Source organism: Heterocephalus glaber, unplaced genomic scaffold (assembly GCF_053883595.1).
Source record: "Heterocephalus glaber isolate CG9 unplaced genomic scaffold, H.glaber_assembly_v1.0 deba00000122, whole genome shotgun sequence".
NCBI classification, from domain to species: domain Eukaryota; kingdom Metazoa; phylum Chordata; class Mammalia; order Rodentia; family Bathyergidae; genus Heterocephalus; species Heterocephalus glaber.
Genome location: NW_028258138.1, coordinates 16,687,678 through 16,711,144, shown reverse-complemented (window position 1 = coordinate 16,711,144; position 23,467 = coordinate 16,687,678). Strand labels below are relative to the sequence as shown.

General features: G+C 37.2%; 1 protein-coding gene across 2 annotated transcripts in view; it reads right to left on the bottom strand.

The window, feature by feature from the left end:
• Window positions 1-23,467, bottom strand: part of Adamts5 (ADAM metallopeptidase with thrombospondin type 1 motif 5) — a 45,898-nt gene that overhangs the window by 7,782 nt on the left and 14,649 nt on the right. For both annotated transcript variants that reach the window (XM_004842241.4, XM_087213486.1), the window contains exons 4-8: window positions 14,170-14,337; window positions 5,050-5,333; window positions 3,488-3,671; window positions 2,961-3,136; window positions 1,039-1,214 (exon numbers count right to left, since the gene is read on the bottom strand). In XM_004842241.4, the coding sequence (XP_004842298.1) occupies window positions 1,039-1,214; window positions 2,961-3,136; window positions 3,488-3,671; window positions 5,050-5,333; window positions 14,170-14,337 (988 nt within the window). The remainder of the gene's footprint in view (window positions 1-1,038; window positions 1,215-2,960; window positions 3,137-3,487; window positions 3,672-5,049; window positions 5,334-14,169; window positions 14,338-23,467) is intronic.

The window sequence follows — 23,467 nt, the reverse complement described above, 5'->3', positions numbered from 1 at the left end:
TTAGAACCTCTGCTCTGTTCTTGCATTCATCAGCCTTGCAAAACTGGATCAATCTTAAATGTCCATGGTCCTAGTCTCCTCATTTGTAGAACAAAAGATTGAACTGATAATCTCTAAGGTGTCTCACACCTTTGAAATACACAAAAATCCAAGATGTAACTGGATGTGCAGAGTTTTTCACATGTGTGGCCCCGAATAATTAGGTAAATAATTATTATTTCATTAGCAAGTAAGATTAGTAACCCACATTTAACTCAAAATAAATTTTTCAGCCATACATTTTTTAATCATATCAAAGAAAATCTTCAGTTTTTTCCATTAACATAATGTTTAATCTTTTTAGTAAGTTCTTATTGTTAATTTGGTTTGTGTATCACTTTGAAGTTAAAAATCTACACCTGCATTCCAAACACAGGTACACTCAACCCATATGAATCAGTAGTTTTTGCAAACAAGAAAAATAATCCTGTGTTTCATCAGGGTCTTTAGCCAAATCAGTCATCATGTGATAGCATTATATTTCATGCCAGAAACTGGGCATTAATGATCTTACACATTTAGAGCAAAACTGTAGAACCAGGAGATACTGCAGCATGTATTTCCTTAGTTATAAACCGGAATAGTTCACCCTAAAAAAAGGACTGTTACCCATGCCACCTCAATTAATGTACATTTTCCAAGAGGAAATATTTTCCCAAGAAGAACACAGTCTATCAGCCATCCTTTCATAAATTATACTTTAGAAATAATCAATCTGCAGGACATGACTCCAGTGAAATGCTACCCACTTTTTCCTTTGGGTTGTCTGACTCTGAAAGACCTTGAGGCCCGGGGCTGTAGCAGTGACAAGTGTCCACTGAGCCACCAAAGCTTCATGCATCTCTGCTCCTCCCCTGTCAGATTCACAATGTGCTACTAGAGCCACGTTAGCCAGCCTCCTACAGAGAGCTGTTGTGGTCATATGAGTCCCCTGGTATCAAGATTGCTGGTCTAAAGCTTTGTTCAATCCATGGAAGGGCAAGGGTTCTATTTCATTACCTCTTTTTATTGAAGGTTCCAATAACTTTGGTACAACTGGAGTTGTCACCTCCGCATACACCACACTTGTCATATTGCAGCTTTGACCCAATGATTCCATCACAGCCGGTGCGCACACACCTGCCCCGCACGCAGACAGAGTTACTGTAAGGCCTGCATTCAGTCCCGTCTGTCACCTGAAACATGGCAGGTACTTCAGCATGGGGCACATCTGTGCATCAGTACTTGGTTCCTTTGGTAAACTAGCAAGCTCTAATTTGAGTCTGATTGGATGAAATCATACATTGGAAAAGAACAAGTAACCAACAATCAATCACCACTTAGTTTTCACAAGCATTTAACTGAAAAAAATCTTTCTACCGGCAGTAGGAAGATTTGAGGAAGTCTTGGTTATGCACTTCCCCTCAAACTTATGTTAGGTGATCCAAGGTAGTAATCTCCATTTTTGTATGCGTAACAAATTCCTGCGAGGCATTACAGTGATAGCTCGGTTCACAAACTTACTTTGTTCTACGATTTTGGAAAATACGGCCATGTGTGTGTTTGGGAAAGATAGCCACAGCTGTGTTTGTCACCTGAGGCAGAGTTTGGAAACAAAAACAAAATTGTGCCAAATGCTTCTGTGTGTGAACCAAATTGTTTGTAAACAAAAGTATTCACGAGCACAGGCAGCAGCGTATCTTGGCTTTTTACACTGACCAAAACGATGTTTTCATGTAGTGTATGGGACTGTCACTGCTGTGAAGAGCTGAGCATAAACAGGGTTAAGGACAGAGACTCTTCTTTGTTTTATAAAGGTTTTTATAGCAACAAGTTGGACATTAAACTTATTCAAAACATGTCATAGGTGGAAGAACATTTCCCATTGTGTGTTAGACTGTTAGACAATGCAGCAGAAACAAACAGGTGACTGCAGAAAATAGAATATGGGGGAGTCATAAAAGTACATACTGAAAGAGATTGAGTATATTTTGAATAAAAAATCAGTATATGTTGTTGAAAAGCTAGTCAAAATAGCATATAAAATAGTACATAAACTCTTGTGGCTCATGCAGGCGAGTATATACAACATATAAATGTGAATTTTTTGATGTGTGTGTATACAAAATTCTGTTTTCATATATGTGTGTGAGTGAAGGGGTGTGTGTGTGTGTGTGTGCATGTGTGTGTGTGAACTGAAGAAGAATATACTTCAATAGATTAACAGTTCTCCAGATGGTGGTATTTCCAGGTGGTATTTTTATCTTTCCGTAATATTTTTAATAAAAATGTATTATTTCATAGGTGAAATATGATATTTTAAGCATTACCTATGGTGGACATTAGCTTATTTTTCAATAACATATATATCTGAAGGCCAGTTTCAGAAGTGTTTTAAAGGTTGTACCTGTTGCAAGTTAAAACATCAGTATTTTTAAATTGCAGCCAAAAAACTGAAAGTTAAAAAAACCCAGTGGTATACTTAGAAAATCTTATTCTGTGTAAAATAAGGGATGAGATACTGATTTGTATTAAGCGGCCAAGACTTACTGAAAAACTTGCATCAGAGACACTGGGCTTGATCCCATCCTTATGATTCCACAAAGAATTCTTATAGTCCATCCCTTCAGCAAGTGTGTCTAGCAAATACTGAATATTTTTTTGGCTATTTTGAAGTTAAGCTCACATTTTCCCTTCCTTGACACTGAGTTATGCCTTTTCAAAAATAGCTTTTAAAACATTTACTTGTTCTGTTTTTTAAAAACTTATTCATTGTATAAAGTTTGAAAAAATAGAAATTATAGAGATGAAAATAAAAACCTTCCAAAATCCAACCACCCCCCAAATAATGACTGTTTACATTTGGCATCTGCAGCTGTCATTCTACCAAATAATTTTCACTGAGGACGCCTACTGCTTCTGGACAGTCAGGGCATAGTTACCTTTGGAGAAAAGACCACATAGTAGCCCGTGCCCTTGGCTCTGCAGGTCAATTTGCACACGTCCCCCGGCAGGACGCCCGCGTATTTGGGAACCCATTCCACAAATGTTTTGACTCCTTTTGCATCAGACTGATAGCCGTTTTTAGCCTCACATTGCTCATGACGAAAAGATTTATCTAGGGAACAAAACACATTACATGAATACTTTATTTCTTCTGTGTCTTAGATATGATCTTGCGCATTTAAATAATTCTAAAAGGAAGACACTAACATTTTTTACCACAGAGCTTTTATAAGCAACAGTGTTGAAGGGTTTGATCTATAGGGAGCAGAAAACAGGATGTTTTTCTTCTAGTTCCCCAAATACACTTGTTTATGTTAATAATTTAAAAATCACATATTTGTTATTGATTTGAGCACTACTGGGACTGCGCATCAATCAGGTAAGCACTATTTCTCCAGCCTTCCCTATTTGCTTCTGCTAGGATATGAATACTCGGTGGTTACTGACACTTGGAGCAGCCTACCGTTGGGCGGGCAGGGCAGCACATTGCAGGATCGGTAGATGGCCCTTTTGCCTGTGCAGTAGCGGCCACTGTTTCTGGGTGCAGGGTTATTGCAGTGGCGATGGGCAAACTGTACTCCACCCCCACAGGAGCGAGAACACTGGCCCCAGGGGCCCCAAGACCCCCAGTTGCCATGGCTTGATGTCTGAAATCAAAAACAGAAGCCAGTTTAACTCAAAGAGGAAGAAAATATCCAAAATGTACAGTACCTCTGCAAACCACTTGCATGTACCTCTACAGTGGGAACTTCAAGGCGGATGCAGGCAACTCTTTACTGAGCTGGACAAGGTCATGCTCTGGAATTATAGCACATTTCCAATTCCAAGCAACTTGTTTTTTTCCAGGATCCCACTCCCAGCAGCAAAGGATAAAACATCACCCTTAAGTACTGAGTACTTCGCAAAGATTTCCTCTTGTTTTCTCCAGGCCATTCTAAATTATGCTCTCTGATTTTGTCAAGGCTGTTCAGGACCATTAAGCCACGCTAACTTTTTGTGTACTCCGATCTTGGATCTTTAATGAAATGTATAATGGCTAATGGCCTTGCACAATGCCGAACACTGTCTGATTGTGTTTGCATCTCTATCGCTCTAGCCCCAAAGTTCTGCAGTTCCTTTGTTGACATCACACATCCTGCCTGTGACTGACTCTGCTTCATATACAAATGTCTTTGAGCTCAGCTTGGCATAATTCCTAATTGAATGTGACTTGCTGAAGGGCATCTGCACCCTTGCTCCATACACCCCACAAGGAAGGAGGAGTCTGGGATGCCACCCCAGGACTATTCTTCTGGAAACCTTCTGGGAGGAAATGGAGACTCCCAAAGACAATATATTCCAGTCAATTTTTTCCCCGAGAACATGTGCAGAACTGCCCCTCACTACTGGTGTCGGGTGTCTGATGATGTCTGATCGGGTGACAACCTGAAAGACATGGCCAATGAGCACATGGCAGCATTGTTTGTTAGAGACTGGAAAAACCTTGTGAATGACAGTGAACACATACTCTGAATTGGCCTTGAAGACTAAGGAGTCAGATGCACGTGCATTTAGTGGTAGAAATGTTTCCCTGGGGCAGCCTTAGTTTATAGTATCTCCTAAATGTAGATGAACTTAGAGCCTGGGTAAAAAATGGTCCTACTGGAGGTTGTCAAATAATTATAAGAACTATAATGTATGCTCTGCTACTATTTTCTTGCTCAATTTAAGTAGATGTAGTCCGATAACTTTAGCAAGAGGAGTTTAAAAGTGAACTTGCAAAAGACAACTTCTGGGGCCCTACCTGGGGTCTCAATCAGACTCTGGGTTGCATGTTTTATTGTGGAAGGCTGGGATCTGCAAAGAAATCCCTATTATCTGCATGTCCCCCAGTATTTGGTTACTGAGAATGGCCACTGTGGGGAAAGACGAAGCTGTAATGGATCTCTAAAGGTCAAATGTTTGCTCTAGGATATGCAGCCCTCTGAAGTAAGCGCCACACATGTCAGGAATGCACCTCCCACAGTGGATGAGGACACCACTTACGGAATAATATTTCTTCTTGGTTTTGTCCACACACTTGCCCTGCAGGCAGATCCTCCCCTTCCCACAGGGCGTCCCTTCCACGGCAGGCAGCTTCTTGGTCAGACAAACCATCTGGCCCTGACGCACCACAGCGCACCAGAGCCGGGCGCACACGTCCATGCCGGGACACACAGAGTATTCGGGTCCGAATGTCAGGTTGCACTGCTGCGTGGCATCATAGGTCTGTCCTGGAAGTTCTTCAGGGCCCAGGATCTGCTTCCGTGGCAGGTCTAGCAAACAGTTACCTAAAAAAAAGTAACCGAGATCAACCACAGCTCTGTGTGTAGGATTCAGACCCTAAAATCAGAGATCTAAATATATGAAGTTAATCAGACACAGACAGTTAAATGAGGCATGGTTTCTCCTATATGAGAGATCCCAAGTATAAATAATTTAAAGATCAAAACAAAAGATAGGTGATAGGAAGCAGAGTTTGTGGAGATGGGAAGGGAACCTGGGGGGATGTAGGAAGGAAGGGAGGAAGGGGAAGTAAAGAAGGATCAAGATGTGATATGTACATGTGCCAATTCCCTACAATGTATGTATTTATTATATATAAAGAACATATACTAATACAAAGCCTTTAAAAATAAAATGCTGCAGGTGATGTTGAAGCACAAAGCACCCTTAACTCTGCAGTATGGTCCCCTAAAGAAGGTGATGTGTTTGGGGCCTGGCTGGGCACCTCTCTGGACTCCAGCATTCTCCGTGGGTCATGTGCTCTGCAGTACCTATACTGCTGGAAGTAGTATGACCACATGAAATTACTTTTTAATACTTAGCTATGAAAATAGTTTTCTGAGACACCCAAAAAACATTCAAATGGACTCAGAGGAAATCTGATAGTGAAATTAACAATAATAAATCTTTCACTCTCTGTCTTAGTTACTTTTCTCATTGCTGAGACAAAATACCCAACACCCACAGTTAAAAGGAGAAAGGTTTATTTATCTTAAAGTTTGTGGAGGATTCAGTCCACAATTGGGTGGCTCCAAGGCAGAGTGGCCCATGGCAGAGGAGAAACAGTTTCCGGCAGCCTGAAGGTAGCAAAGCAACAAGGGACCTTAACAGTGTCTCTCTGCCCTTTTTATCTTATCCAGACTACCAGGATTAGGTGGATGTCAAACTGATCAGTGGACTAGTTTAGTAATCACATGCCCTTAATCCCAGCATCACACACTCTAGATCCAGCCACCTCTGAAAAAGCCACTTCTGACTGCGTGAGGCTCTGAAGGGGCATCGGACCCAAACTGTAACACTCCAACTTTGAGAAACAGAGAATTGTGGGTGTTCTGTTTATATCTTATTCAGCATTTCCAACTTATCCTTCTCCTCGTGTGCTTATCACATGTCTCCTTTCCACCAGTTCCACAAATAATACTCAAGGTGGTACCTCATTTATTCTTGTACTCACTGAACAAGCATTTTCTCAGTACTTAGGATGCCCTCCAACATATTCTAGGTATTCAGAATACAGAAAAATGACCGTGTTCTACCCCTTGTTGTTTCTGACTAAAGTGAAGGGGCTAGACTAAATAAAATATTTCTCCCAGACTAATACAAATTTTAATGAAAAGCTTTCATAATTTATGGAATAATGGAATGATAGAAGAGAAGGAACAATCTTTGATAATTCAGGACTAGGATGGTGTTTATAGTCTTGTCCTTTTTCTTCTCTTTGTGTCTGTTCTTTTATGGAGTTGGTATATGTTGGGCATTTTAAGTGTATCTATCAAAACCAGGTTGGTATCTTACTGCATTGTATATGGGGTGCTAACATGGGGACAGGCAAACGGAATCCATGGAAGCTGAAACATTTATAATGCAAAGTCAGAGGGTGAAATGTACTTCCTTTTCCTGGACGTTCCCTAAGAATCCCTCCCCAATAAATTGACAGCCTTAATTTTCTCTAGTCACACATTCATGCTAGCAGATTTCCCATCATTTTCAGGGGCTTAATTCTGTTTGTTTGTTTACTTGTCTTTGGGATTCATGCAGTGATTATAACAGCAATAAGAATAATACATATTTGTTACACTGTACAAACTATCCTCCATTCTTAACATGTACTAGCTTATGTAATGCATGAAAACCCTATAAAGCAGATTCACTTATTTTATTTGTTCCACAGATAAGATAACTGAAGAAAACAAAAGATAGATCAGGTCGCTTATGCATGGTGACATGATAGGTATTAGGGCTTTGTACTCTAAGCCTGCCTTTCTCATCTTTAACTACATTGCCTCAGGCATGTGGACATCTGTCTTATTTTCCTGCTGAAGGGCAGGTATGTCTAAGGATCCTGTAAATAGGGAATATCATGCCTAATGATAAAAACAGTTGTCTCAAGTCTAATCCCGGTGAAACACTAAATGGCCTGGTTAACTAGTTAACTTTTCCAGCATTTATTTTCAAGATAAGTGAAATGTTTCTTTTCTCACTATGACACTATAAAAATAAACTTAGGTATAACAAAATATGATGGGAGTCCAGAAAAATATGAAACAATCACAGTTGCTTCTATGTCCAGCTTATTTAACAAAATTTAGATGTATTATTCCTTTTATTCAGTAGAAGAAAACTGTATTCAAATCCTTACTTTCTACTGAGAAACAGACTACCGAGCACATTTTAAGTGTACTGAAAATGTTTTTACAACTACACTCAAGCTTCTTCAACGTGAATACATTACACCTACTTGCCCATGTGTGATGAAGGCATTGTATGAAAATGAATAAAGACCACATTTCCCATTTAACATCTGAGCCAGGGTGTTTGAAGAGGTAAAGCTTCTTAAGGCAAGCCAGAAAAAGCATTGAACCTAAGGATCCCGCCAAGAACTCAGGGAGGAAAACATGAAGTTAAAAGAGAAACATCCACATCAAGTCACTAGGAAAGGATCCTAGTAAGACCTCAGTAAGCTTATTTATAGATAGAGAAAGATTAGGCACTTCAGACTCCGCAAAGAGCCTATCACCACCACTGCTACATAGAGAAGAGGGCTGTGTAATTCAAGAAAAGCTCAGCAAGTTGCTAAGGTTAGAAGACCATCAACAAGTCTGAGTCAGCAAGGATGCCTTCCAATTCTTCAAAAATGCTGTTTTAAGAAACTTCAACAATTTTACTAAAAAGAACAGATCACAGGATGGGGTCACTAAATATTAGCTGGGAAGTCTTTGCCATGTGTGGGTGCATTTGGCCTGAGCGGAGCTCAGCCCCTCACAATGGATACAGAGTAACTGATCCCCATTTTATCTCAGTAATTGATGAGTGAAAAGAAACATAGAAAGTAATTTGAAATCTGTCTACAACAAGGAGACTTCAAGATGTGGCATCTCTTTACAAAGCTTAATCCAGTATATGTTAAAAAACAAACTATTTGCTATTAAATCAGTACAAATTTGCTATTAAAAATTAGGTATATTTCTATGATTTTTGTCCTAGAGGTCATGTGGAGATGACCTTTGCTTGCTTAAAATAAAATGGTTTCTTGTATTAAATGGTTGTCATCCATTCAAAGTATTAGGCGTTGTTGCAATATCTGTTCCTGTTTATCCTGAAACATACAGTCTACTGATTTCATTTTTATGTTAAATTATGTTTTTTGCAGTGGAATAGGTACAGACATCTCTACCTAATGGCAGTAATCTTGCCAAGTAATAATGACAGCAAATCATTATTGAGCCTGATTCTAAATCTCATGACATTGAATATTTAAAATCTAAGTAGAACTCAATTGGACATACATCTTGCATTTAAAAAAATGTGTACAGTTTAGGAAAAGGGAAACTTTATCAGACTTTCAGCATCATTTATGTTGACCCCTAAAGCCATCTAATCTACTGTTATCTTTTTAAAGTCAGTTTTACTTTCATTCTCAAAAACTTCTTAATATCAACCTCACATTGTTTTGTCAGTGTATGTTTGCAATACGTAATAGTGATGTTTGTTTCAGTTAGTGGTATATGCATATATCATTCTTACTCATGTTCAATTCCCTTACCCCCCTTTCCTTATGTCTTCCCTTTCCTTTATCCCCTTCCTTACCTCCAAAAAGTTTGCCTTTTTGTTTCCTACTATTTCTCACAGAGTTTTAAATTTACCCTAGTCTGAAATTCTATCTGGCCTTTGCTGTAAACATTTTTTTCGCTTTGCTGTTTCACAAATTGTGAAGCTGTTTCCTCCTTCCTTTAGCATTTTGTAGATAAAAGTGGATCACTTATTTTTAAAAGTTAATGGAAATATGTACATATTGCACATGTATATTTTACTATCCATGTTAAGTCAAAAGCTTAAAGCAAAGGATTAAAAAGTAAAAGGCGGTGATTTGGGATGAACAAAGGAAAGAATGTAGTTTCTCTCTAGCCACCAAATTCCACCCAGGGGTGATGAAAGACATGCCTTGCCTTCAGGAAATGGAAGAGAAAAATCTCCAGTATTGTATGTCTAACTTCTAATAGTACTTTTCTTTCATATTAATAATGAATGTAAACTATCAGACTAAGGCTGTTCTGTATAATTTCATTTTTCTTTCCCACTTCTAGCAGGGCAGTTATTTCATACTTCTCCTCCTTTTCAATACTCAGTCATAAAATTAGGCATAGGCCCAAGTATCCATGGCCTAGAACAGGCATGTTCAACTTGGGGCTCACAGACTGAAGACCACATCCCCTATTTCTTAAAATTAATATTATAATAACAACATGAAAATAGGAAATTTTGTTACATGTATACACTAACTGTTTAATATGGTGCCCAAGACAATTCCTCTGCATTCAGTGAGGCCCAGACAAGCCAAAAGGCCTTGGGAAAGAATCAATTAATATTCCTAACAAAACACGCAAAGAAGCCCAACACACTGCATACAACCTTGTGTTTGGTATCTTCATCTCCCTGTCTTTATATCACTTCTTTTAGGTGTTTGTTTAAATTTCTACTCTCAAAGGGAAAACTGGTGCATTTGCCTGCTGTTTGATGAATTACTTTGGACTTAGCAACAGATAAAGGAAGAAGGGAATTGACAAAGGAACAAAAGGTGTTAACAAAAGTATTTCAAGGAGCCCGTGAAGCTGTTGGAGGCATTCAGTACACTGAACAGCAGGTGCAACAGCAAGGGAATTGGATTACACATTCTCCATGATTGAGGATATAACAAAGGTTTGAAAAAATATAGGTCACCATGGCCTGCAAATACAGTATATCTTATCTGGTCACTTTCAAAGAATGTATTTACTGTGAAAATCGAGACATAAGCATAATAACTTGGCTTTGACTTTTATTAATACCACCTTATTGTTAGATGTATTGTGGACAATTAATAAAAGGTTAGGAGACTGGATTTTCTAATACCATGTTCTATCCAACGTTCTGTGTTTAGTGAGAGGCTGTAAACTTAGCTCTGCACATCAACTGCAGGTTAATTTTTCAAAGCTGTCTCTAGGTTTTCCTTAGCAGTCTGTGTTGCGGGCATTCTTGAGTTGAACCTGAGTAGGTGGTGGGCCTTCTCAACACCTGGTGCTGTGGACTTAGGGTACAACACACACAGCTATCTTTTTTGCCCTCAAGGTTATTAAACATTTGAGAAAGGAAATTCAATAACCTGCTTTCACTGCACAATTTCTCTGCCAGTGATTACCTTTATTTTAGAAGATCATACTCCTAGCCAGCTTGCCTATAGCTCACTTGTACAAACACCACGGAATTTCTACAAGTACCTTGGTCCAAAGGAGTCCATGACACATCCACACTCCTTTTTTGAATCGCAAATCTCCAGTACAGTTACTTTTGAGTGTGCACACTGACTTCTCAACCATAACCTAATTGCTACATGTTCCTTGGTGGATCTAAATCAGGAAACACTCAGTACTAATGAATTTAAATTTGGCAGTGGTCGAGTGGTGCAAATGTCCAGCTACTTACAGCTAATAAATTTAAAAATAAATCAAATGCTTTGAAGTTAATTTTACTTTAGGATCTCATCTTTCCAGCACTTTTGGAGGCAGGGAGGGGAGGGATAAGTTATAATGCATACATGGATTTTCCAGATAAAATACTGTTCAGGGTTCATCAACAAGTTATGTAGATTTTGTGAGAATATCCCCTTAAACATAGTAATTGCTTTGCTGCCTTTATGTTAGTGTCCCCATTTAATCTTCCTTACCTAAACAATTGAAAATCATTCTTTTTTTCTATGTATCAGTGATTGTATCATGCTGAAATATGCAGGTCTCTTTAGGGCTACTAATAATGGGATAGGGTTTTTGAATTATGAAAAGTGGTACCAGATCACTGTACTTTTTAGGGTTTAGGGATGTATTTTACAGCTTTTTGTGGCTTTTCATTTATCGTCAAGCAAAATCACTTCCTGCTATCAGTTTGTCTGAAGTCCTCCTCACCACTTATACTATTTTATTAAGTAGGAAATTAAAACAAAAAGAGAATAGAACTGTAAAATATGAATGAATAGGGTCTGAAGGGAAACCTGAGTAGTTTCCTAAGTGACAAGATTTTATGACATGGTTTCATGAAACCCATCACTCTTGGAGAAAACATGTACTTGTTTACTTTCATCTTGGGCTTTTTTGTCAAACTGTCAGAACCTCAGTCCTCTCAAAATTGGGCTATTTTTACAGCCATCCATTCACTTACACTAGTTTTTTAGCCTCAATTTAAAAAAATGATTAAACTATTTGAATTCACAATTAAACAGCAGTGCTATAGAAAGTCCTAGCTTCAGTTCTGTACCTGTGGATACAGAATACCGAAAGGAGATACAATTGATCCTTCCCAGGGTTCCACACCACCTTTCTTTGTTTTTCATTATTTTGAAATTAATCATTTTATGAGGGACTTATAAAATAGATTATTTTGGTTTGGTTAAAAAAATACCAAAAATACCAGTGTATTTAAAATACCAGTGTATTTAAAAATACCAGTGCATTTAAAAGTCACAGATCCTAGATTTGATTAAATACATTACTAAAAAATAAACTGAACATTTTCTGTCTAAAAAATTCTGGTAATTGAATTTAATTATTTAATATACATCTAGGCAATCTGGATAACTTTTATCAGTACAAATGAATAAGACCTATTCATATTCAAATTATGTGCTTAGTTGCTCCCTGTCGTGTGAGTCCTTTGTAATAAAAATAGAGATATGTTTAAAAATTATATAAATCTGTGGTAAACTTGTTTTTAAAATCAGAGTATGGATTTCTTTAAATAGAGAAATAATGTTACAAAGTGGAGACACTGCTGAATGCATCTTTACTGCACAGAAAGGAAGATCATAAATTTCACAAAAATGAAATAAATGAATCATTCTAAAATTATGGCAATAAGGAACAAAATTCTGCACAGCACTGTAAGAAGTTGACCTAATATTTGTACAGGAAAAAAAATTTGATTCCATTTTAGTCGTAAGTATTTGCTGCCTTAGCAACTTAATCCATTTATTTAATGTTTCAAAATTTAGCTCAACCCTTTGGAATGTGTAATGTGTGATTTTGAAATAAAATATTAATGTTATTTGATGTTCAGGAAACTTGAAAAACATGTAAAAGTAATTTTAGGAGTGGGGAGTTAAGATTCTACTGAAGAAACACTTTATTACATGTTGATTTGATTAATGTAGGTAGATAGATAAGTAAAGTAAACTTACCAGCATTTAATCAGTATTATAAACTGAACTGAACAGAAAATTAACATTTTTTTATTAAAGGGAAAGTCTACTACATTGATTCTTAGTATAAGTTCTACATCTTTAAAATATTCAGAGTTTCTTCTTGACCAACAAAAGCATTGATTTCATATTGAGAGTCATTTTAAACCAAGTTGGCCCTAGATTACTTTTAGAAGCAGAAACTATAAATATAATGGGCAAGGAAAACCTTACTGGTTCATCACTAATGTAACAAAAATAAATTAATGAACACCTTTTGGCTATATGATATCAAAGAACTCTGCGGCTGAATTTCTTTTTGTCTGAAATGAACTTGTCATTTTTGTATAGAGAAATTTCAACATACCTAACACGCTAAGAAATTATTAAACCATAAACACTGTAGAATTGAAAAAGCTAATTATCCCAGACTATCCACCTTTGAACCACATACATAAGAAAATTTTATGGAAAATTACGATCAGAATTTCTTTTATACTCAATTTAATTCTAGTTTTAGAAAGAGATGAATTTGAAGAGAGCAAAAAGGAATATTTTCTGTAAGATGAGAAACTTGAACAATGTGGTCTCTGAAGATCTTTTTCAACTCTTAACATGTCGATCCTACTGGGTTCCTATTATTTTAAAGTAATAAGGGATGCTATGAAATTTGCAGCAGCTTGTTTCAGAGACTACTTAGGGGCTAGGATTTATTATTTCTAAAAATTGTGACTTCTTCTATTTTTATATAACTTGCAGCACTAATCTTAGCCCTATGGAATTTAATAAAGTATGCTACGTTCTTAAATTGTCTCTAAAGAATAAATCCAAAGATTTTCTTTGACATTTTTAAAGTGCCTTCCCATCATTAAGACTGCTTTTCTATTCCTGTTGTGCAGTTTTCATTCCTTTAGGAGAATCTGCTGTCAGGATAAAATCAAATTCTTCCAGTCAGTGCAAACCTAGAGAGCTTCCTTTCCTGGATTTATGTTACCATAAAGAGAATCTGGTAGAACTGTCCCCAACACTTTAGCCACACCCCTGTAATGGGCAACAAATAATTCAAATAATTCAGAGAGTCTCTTTAAAGCAAGCAAACCAAGATATTTGCCAAAGTTCTGCAGGAAGCCAGTGGTGAAAGAGGGAACAAAAGCCAGGTTTCGGGGGCCCAGCTAGGCATTCTGTGTGGTCACCCACATTGCTGCTCTTTTAGACCTTTCCATTCAAAACATACCATAGCTGTAATGCCATCAAGGATGTTGGCATTACATGTCAACAATCAATTTCCATGCTCCTTTTCTTACACTGTCTAATCCATGGTCTTGGAGGGAAGATGAACATTATAAAGGGGAGGGGAAGTAAAGTTCCAAAGAATCCTCAAGTTTTTCAGGCCCTAAGTTGTCCAAAGTGATACATACCATGGCCATCATCCAGGAATTCAGTGATAGTGGCTGAGGTGCATTTTGACCAGGGCTTAGAAGCATCTATACTGGTTAGGATGGAAGACATTAAGCGCTTATCTTCTGTGGAACCAAAGTTCTCTTCACAGAATTTGGAATCATCATGGGAGAGGCCAAGTAGATGTCCTAGGGAGAAAACAGAGGAAGTGCTTATAAAAGAGAGAATAAAGGCAGCAAACAATGGGTGATTTTGGATTTTTATTTCTCCTCGACAATTGTGTTAGCACTTGTCTTGTTTTGTCCCTTAATTGTGAATGAGTTCATTTCAACTGCCTTCTGATTCAGACAGAGACTTGATCCCCAGGGAAATACAATCTGCATGTAGTTACTGGAAAGGTTACTTAGGGGTAACATTTAGATGAAAACTGAAAAATTAAAGTAAGGAATGGATTTTCCCATAATTCATCTGGGTCACATATGCTCATTGGCACGTAGACTCAAAGCCTTATTTAGAATATAGTGCTTGTGAGGCAACTGCAGGATTATGTCATGGTCCTTAGCACATATTATTTTGATTGTCTAATTTTGTGCCTCTTCTGATCCATCCTAAGCCCCCTGAGATCAAAGAGCATCTGTCGCCGTTCACTGTTCAAACCTTTGTATTCTATCTTAATGGCATACAAGTTGCAAACACTAAATAGAGGGGTTTTGAATGTCAGTGACTTCTATTTTCTTAGTCAAGTTACATAGTTATATCAGATGACTCAGGGAGGAAGAGAGAAGAAGTGAAATTAGTAACTCTACAGTTCCATTAAATGTAAGCTTGTTTCACACTTTCATTTATTTAGTGAATTATAAATGTTTACTACTTACATAAATGAACAGTGTATTCTGAACTTACACACATCTACATTTAAGAAACGTCTAATAAGTCAGGATGCCCATTATGGTGTGTTAGAGAATGAAGAGAAAACAGATATTGAGAAGTGAGTGATTGTTCAGAAGTACTCAGACAAGTCGCGTTTGTATAGCACTTCTGACAGTGCTGTCTGCAATCCCACCCTTCTGTCGGCCACACATTCTTTCCCAGAGTGCATCACCACTTTCTTGTATTTCAAGTAAATTGCTTTTTATTACCTGTTATTAATTTTCACACATACTCAGAACAAAATAGCATTAGTCAACAAATCTAAAAGATATTTTTAAAAAATTTGCGTCAGCAGTCTGAGCATTTTGCGGAAACTCTAAAGATTAGACAAGTTACCCTAGTAGTGTTTTTAGCAAAGCTTGCTAGAATCATATAAAAACCATTGAAAAAATGTAGACAATATTACAGAAAACTGATTATTCTATTCCTCTTAGGTTCTTGAATGCCAGTTCTAAGAACTGTGGTCATTCTATCAAGAGTCCAATACACACCAGTAAAACGCAGGAGAGATGAAATTTTACATGTGACAGTCTAACTACTTTTGGCCAACTTGTTAAATCACCAACGTTTCGTAACAAAATTGTTCACTGAGCAGCTGACTGCTGTTGTGGCTGAATCTAAGTGATGAGAGCTCAGTGGCCCTCCAAGTCTCCACATACTTATGCTATTTGTTTGGTTATTAACTTCAATAGTATTTATTAGGCTAGCAATTTCTCTCTGGGGAAATATTCCACCACCACTCACGATTTGTTTGGTCAGTGGCATGAATATGCACCATAGTTTATAAGGTATGACCCAAATGATATACAAAGGATTTTTTTTCTTTTTTCTTTTCTTTCTTTCCTTTTTTTTTTTTTGGTACTGGGGATCAAACTCAGGACCTTGAGCTCAGAAGGCAGGCAGCGGTGCCACTGAGCTAAATTCCCATCCCTACAAAATAATTTTTGTAGGGATCCATCCAATTTTTGAGTGAGATTTTTACTGAGATTTTTATGGAACTCAAAGCTCACAGGAAAATGGAATCTTTACTAATACTACTGAAATTGACTTAGTCCTTCAAATATTTGCTGAAAATCCATTTGTCAATTTCTGAACTTTATCAGCTAACACTGTGGGGTTTGCATGGAAATTTCATACTTGAGTTTTTTACTCTGGCATAGAAGAAAAAGAAGGAAAATGGCCCAAGGTAATGGCTGTAACATGTATGCATTTAAATTGAGGTTTCATATTTTTTAGAAAATGTGATTTTTGCATTCTTTTTAATAAGATACTCAAATATTTATCAGAGTAATGTCTTTTCCTGCAAATTGATATAAATAGCACTTTCCACATGCATTATTTTTTATTCCATCAAGGGATTTTCACATCATTTGGAGGGTAGATTTTAGATTTTTAATTTAAAATACAGCCATATGGCAAACATCAAATTCACTTTAAGGGGCTGAGGAGAGTACTTAGATTTTTTTTTTTTCTTTTGTACAGCAAATCAAGGAACATAGATTTAAAAATTTCAATTATGTCAGCAAGACAATTTACTTTTAAAGTATCTTGGCATAATTAGTGAAACCTTAAGCATGCTATTTGGCATTATGTTGTGATTTTTATGCTCCCTAAGTGTTGTAATTTATTCATGTAACTTGTCACTAAAATATATATATATATATTTTTTTTTATTTTTTTTTATTTTTTATTGTATTTATTTTTTTCCCCACTAGTAAAGATTGTCATTCTGAGCATGAGCAAATCTTAGCTACACCTCAGCTAGAGCAAATGAAGATGTTAATTTTGTAAGGTCTCCAAAAGTCAGAGACTGATTCTTCTGAGGGAAAGAGAGCTGTTCTGTCCCCCATGAGGAAAGTCTGTCAGGGGAGGCATGCTCTCTCAAGCGCAAGGAGTCATGCCCAATGGGAGGAACATCTAAGCACCTCCAAAGCAGACAGCCAGCTCTAGAGTGGCTGGAAACAGGCACAGTGACAGACCCATGTGACTTCCCCTCAGGAGCAGGAGGGGAACTGAAAGGCAAGATCAATGTGAGGGATGTTTGGATGCTCTTCAGGGAGAATGTGACACACATACTAAAAGCTGTAAACAGCAAAAGGAGGGACAGTTTTAAATGTGAGTCTCAGATCAGTTGTGCTAAGACAGCTAATACCAGTCTGAAATTTGCCCATCATTGAGCCCTGAGATAACAAGTTACACGCACAAGAATATAGAATTTTAAGGAACACTTACATGAAAGACAATGCAGTGTGATATTAAAGCTTACTAACCAAGAAAGTGTGAAGTCATGGAATTTAAAATGTCATAGCCGATAACCATGTGTTTCAGTTTCGAAGGGGAGTCAAAATTTACACTGATCATCTAGATACTTTAGCTTTTCAGATGTCCGCCTTTTCAGGGAGAGTTTGTCCACAGATCACCCACAAGGATGTTTAAAATGCATTCTGTGGATTGGAGATAAAGACTTTTGCAACAAGAAGCTCTCAGAGCATTAACAGCAGATGGGATTGAGCCACTTGGGCCCCAGAGGATAAAAGGCCTGGGAAAAAAAACAACAACCTGAAGATGTATTGGAAAAGGGGTTCACAATACTGAAAGCAGTTCGTTGTTTTTACCCATTGTATCCTGTAATGGGATTTACAGCCCTACAGAGAGGCAAAGTTAAGTGAGGGGTCCAGTCTTGGAGGAGATGGGCATGGAATGAAAAAGGCCACCTAAAAAGGCGATTCTTCTCCTTGGAGAGATGGAGAAATATTTCTTTCTCAAGAGTCTGAGAGTAGCAGGGGAAAGAGGGGGGAAGATTCAAAGCCATTTGGAAATGTGAAATAAGGCTTTTGAGGAAGTTCCCTCAGGAAAACAAGACATGAAAACTAGGGAGACAAAAAGTAGGATTCCATTAGGGGCATCCATTCTCTGTTAGGGTTTCCAGGAGAGATTCCAAGTCTTACTATGGGGAAGAATTAAAATTTGTCTTTAGAACCATTTTTAATCAGTAATCATACAAGACATCACAAAGAAGTTTGCTTGGGCAACTTTGTTCACAATACTATCTGTTTCAGCAAATCCTTAGTTCTTGATGATCCAATTGGAAACTTCTCACCTAAAATCCTGAGGCAGTTAAGGAGCAAATGTCCTCATACTGTGGATTAACTTGCTGATGGCATCTGTATTTATATATTAAATAAGGAAAAGAGAGGGGGAAATGACAGAAAGAAGCCAAAGTAAAATTTTGAAAGTAATGCAACTGTTTAATCTACAGGTATTTTCCAAGAGCTACGCTGGGAAAATGTTAGGTATTCTTACACCTCAAAACAGTCTGGCATTCCAGAACAACTTCAGAAATGTAGCAAGAATGATGGGATAAGTATTTTGCTGTTTGAAATCTTTAGTAAAAATAAAAGTGTAAATCATAAGAGCTTTGGTAGAAAATATTGGTCTATTTGCAATGTATACTGAATCATGACATAGTACAACAGTCCTGCTAATAAGTCTGTCACAAATTAACATCAGGAAGGAGTGTATTTGAATTGTAATAAGGAAATGAATTTAAAGATGCAGTATGTCAAAACCAAACCTGTGGGGTAAGGAATCTGAATTATATTTTTAGCTCAGAAATAGCATTACTTACCTGATCATTTTTCTAGTATTATGACCCTTTTTAATTGGCAAATGTGTAATATCTTAATAAGTAAATTTCATCTTTGATATTCCCAATATGGATTTAAAAAGCAGTTTGCCTTCTTAAATTCACAAGTAAAGCTGGTGGTAGCAATCTGTGATAACATACAGCCATTCGAAGACACATTATATTAAATTAAAGGAAACTATTGGGTCAGCTTCTTATTCAACAGGTATTACTGTACAATTTGGGCTGACTTACAACATTAACTGACTTGCAATATTAAAGTCAGGAAGGAAATGAGTTATTTTTCTAAACTTTGGACTGCAAATTAAACAGAAGTTTAACTGTTCTTTTCTGATCCAAAGCTGACCGATGGTCAAGGGGACACAGTACCACATCCCACCACCACCACCAAAGTCACAAGAAGCTCTGTAATATGTTTACTTGGGAAAGTGCTGTTCAGACCAAAGCATCTGTTTCTTAATGAGGTCATGTTTCTATTTTACCTAATTTTCCAGCTGGGATTAGGAAGGTACAAGAAGGTCTTGCTAGGGGTTGAAAAGTGAGTCAACAGCTCACTTGGGATCAGAATCTAGAATCACTGAGAAAGAGACCCGTTCGCTCCAAGAATTGGATGGTACGTGTCCCTTCCAACATGAAGCTTTATGTATGAGGTGTGATCCATAATTACAATAAATGTTTAAATTAAAAATTATTACAATAAAAACACATCGCTATTAATCCTCCTGCAAATACTCCCCCCTGTTTGGAATACATTCATCCCACCATTCCCGCCATTTTCTGAAGCAGTTCTGGAGGAGCTCTTCTGTGAGTGTCTTGTGCTGTTGTGGCTGCCTCAAGGTCCTGAATCAATTCAAAACATTTATCTTTAATAGTCACTTTGACTTTGGTGACTAGGCAGAAGACAAAAAAATGCCAGGTCTGGTGAATAAGGTGGATGAGGGCACTCCGTAATGCTTTGTGAGCTTGCCTTTCCATTGAAGGATACTCAGCAGATGTATCACTGTATTTTTGATCACACCTCCTACAGACATTCATGAAAGAGACGTCCAGAGGTGCTTCAGAAAGTGACAGAAATTATAGGATAAGTGTGTTCAAAGTGAAGGGGGAATTTTGAGGGAGATTAATGGCAATGTGTCTTTTATTGCAAATTTTTGATTTAAACATTCTCCATATAATTTGATCACATTGTATAGATGTGGTTAAAATAGTAGCTATTTCAAAATATTAAACATAAATGCTATCAATTACATAATTTGAACAGAAAAAACTAAATTTCTTTCACCTTATAACTAGCAGTGCCAATATCTTTTTGAATCAAATTCAGGATTATATCTTTCAAGCTGAATACTGTCTAAACAAACACTATAGGATGGCAATAAAATCTTGGGCTCTAGAGCCAGATGATGTGGATCTGGATAGCAGTATACTGCTGGTTTAGACAAGTCTAGAAACTTCTCTGTGTGTCTGTTTCCTTCTTTCTGGGGTGACCCATAATAGTACTTACCTCATGGAAATTGTGACAATTAAATGATATAAAACTTGCAAAATCTTACAACATATATCAAAGGGCCAACTATATTTATTGTCCTCTCCTAGGTTTGTTATACTTTTAACAGCATACTCTAATCTTTAGTGGTTTTAATACATTTTAATTTTAACAGACATCTTAAACTGAGGGGGAAGGGAAATTTTCCTAATTAGAGGAGAAAAAATAAATTACACAGTGGTTCAACTTTACTTTTCACGTCACCTTCAACTTGCTAGTTTCCACACGTGGCAGAAAATCAATAAGCCCCTCCCAGAGAAACACAAATTGGGATTTGATTTTTTACAACTTTGCAATAAACACCAAATTGCTCAGTATTGTTAGACATATAGCAAAGAGGTATCTCCACCTTTCATCTGGGGTCTAAGAAAGTCACAGTATGGCACCGTTCCCAAATGAATAGAAAAGAATGCTCAGTTCATGTTGAGTAAAGTGATGAGTTTGGGGATAAATAACAAGTTTAATCCTAGCTTCCTTTTCACCTCACATCTTAAGGGCAGCTCAGACATCTGATCCTATGCCCTTGGCTTTGGTCTATGGTATTTCGAGGGGCTCTGCAGCTTTTCAAAACATGGCTTTGTTTAATCTAATCATCTATGGCAGTGCAGTCCCAGGCAGATCAGCACAACCAGAGAACACCTCTAACCACAGCAAAACACAGGCAGCCCGCCTACTGTGTCTCCTCCACTTCCTAAGTTTTGGCTGAATATTTGGTCTTGACTTTTTAAAACTGCCTGACACTAGCTTAGGAATCACACTAGAGTCTTTCAGAGTGGAGAGATTCACTTAGCACATTTTATAATTAACTACTATAAAGCAAACCTCTGGCATGTTAGCAAATTATGGATTTCATTAATCTAAATAAAATCAGATTGCTCCCCCTAGTATATTAGAAACTGGCTTGACATCAATAAAATTATTGTTTTTAGCCACCATGTGTGCAGCAGGTGAAACCTTTATTATTACAAGCCGATAATAAAAGTTTGACAAGTTAAAAACATAAACTCAAAATGTAAACTTACATCAACTTAAAAACTTTCTGCAGTTCACATTTGGATTGTAAAATGGCTGTAATGCATTCCTGTCTCCACCCAAGGCACATGGATGGGGACTGTGTTTCTGATGGTTTGAAGAAAAATTTCTCAAATTTTCTAGCAATGTAGTCAGTGTTGCCATGCACATAACACAGCAGAGGGGATGGCGACTTATTAATGCCTATCCAGTTTGTACTTATCAACATCAACCTTCTAGAAGTCTGCATTGGCATCTGCTGATCACATATCTCCAAATCTAGTTGGTACTGTGGTTGTTTTAAAGAATTAGCAAGAAGAGAGAAGAGTCCCAGCTAAAATACGTTACACACAAAAAGGGCAACTTTTCTGAATTGTTCATTTAATCTGTGACACTCTAATAGAAGCAATTTTGCTTTCACAATAGAAATGGTGCAAGAATGGACTTCAGCTTCGTCTCTATTTATATTATGTGGTAATCTCCAATGTAGGAATTTTTTTAAGTGGAGAGGATAAGGAATTAAGATTTACCTTATTCGTGCATAAAATGAACCAGGCTTTATATCTGAAACCACTATGTTCAGAAAGAGGAAGCAGTTGTACACTCTGATGAGAACTTGGGAGTGAGTTACTGAACATGCTATTCTTAATCAAATATATCCTTTCACTTCTCACAGAAAAAGAACAAAGCAGACAAATTAAGGGAACAGTCTGGAAATTTTCTCCCAGCTTGTGTTTTGAATGCAATAACACATTTACACTATTTGTTTGCATGAAGAAACCACACACTTTAGGGTGAGGTTCAAAAAGATTCAAAACACTAGAAAACACGTTTTAAAATGTCATTTTAATCATCACACATAGTCTATTCTCCATGTGGAAAGTAGCAAGTATCTAGTAAAAATAAAAGAAAGAAATTGTGTGAAAAGAATAGAGTAGAATTAGAATCCAGAGCATAGTTAGTTCAGGCAGGGCTGAGGCAAGGCTGACAGCTTCATGAAACAACTTAAAAATAAAAGCACTGGAAACAGATTAGTGAGTTGGATTAGCTAAGATCACAGGGTGTGCAGGGGGAAGACTCTAATAATATGCAGAGAATTTAGAAATCTTTTGTGAGATTATCTTTCCTAAAAAATCTAAGGCTTATATTTCATAATCTATGTTTCTAATATTTAGGCAAAAAGCAAAATGAAATAATGAAACAATTAGAAAACAAAATGAATAAAGCTTTCTTTATGAAAAAGAAAATTAAAATCATATCCTCTTAAATCCAGAAATTAAATATCTCAGATTAGGCCATGTGTAATATAAAAAGGGAAATTGAGTGTTTGATTCAAGAAGTAATTACAGAGAATTCTAAAGAAGTAAACAAATGATCCAATCGAGAAATTAAAGGAGACACAAGGATGTAATCATATAGCAAAGATTTCAGCTTTATTTTGCATGTGGAAGCCAATATCTTTTCTACACTCCTCTCTTGTATAACCATGTTTATTAAGGTAAGTTCTTATTGTATATAGTTTCAATATAATGTTTGGTTTTATCAGTACCTGTCCTCCTACCTTTCAGACTATTTCATCTGCCTATATAATCCCAGGCCCTGGTTGAAGACTCAGGACACTAAGGCTCTTCATTCCAGCCTACAAGCATTGCTAGTCAAAGCAGCCCTGAAGAAACTGCATTTATAGCCATACTGCTTCTCTTACAGTGAAAACTTTCTGGTGCTGTCAGTGTGTGAAAACAGCTACTATAGGCAAGCAGGAGAGAGAGAAGAAATAGCCCTTCACTTGGTAAATCTCCTCTGTTTAATTATAATCCTAAATATTTGGGCTAACTTCTCTTATCTGCCACTGCAAGATCAAAATGTTGCCTTGAGCAGCTCTCGTATTTCTTTCACTTACTCATTCATGCACATGGTAGATATGTTGTGAATATTGATTAAAGTTCTGTATTCAGTCATACCTTTATCAGTTAGTTTCATAGGCATGAGTGAGAGACATGTGAAGACATAATCCCTACTCTGAAGCCCAAATAGCTTGTGTTTTAAAAACACCCTCAGGCATATTGGTTTTGCCAGTGCAGCACAGGGAAACACCAGGCCTGGTCCTCGGTCCACCATACAGGGAGCAAACAGAGACCCACTGTCCAAATCACTGCTGAGATGACAGAGAACACAGAGCCAGAGG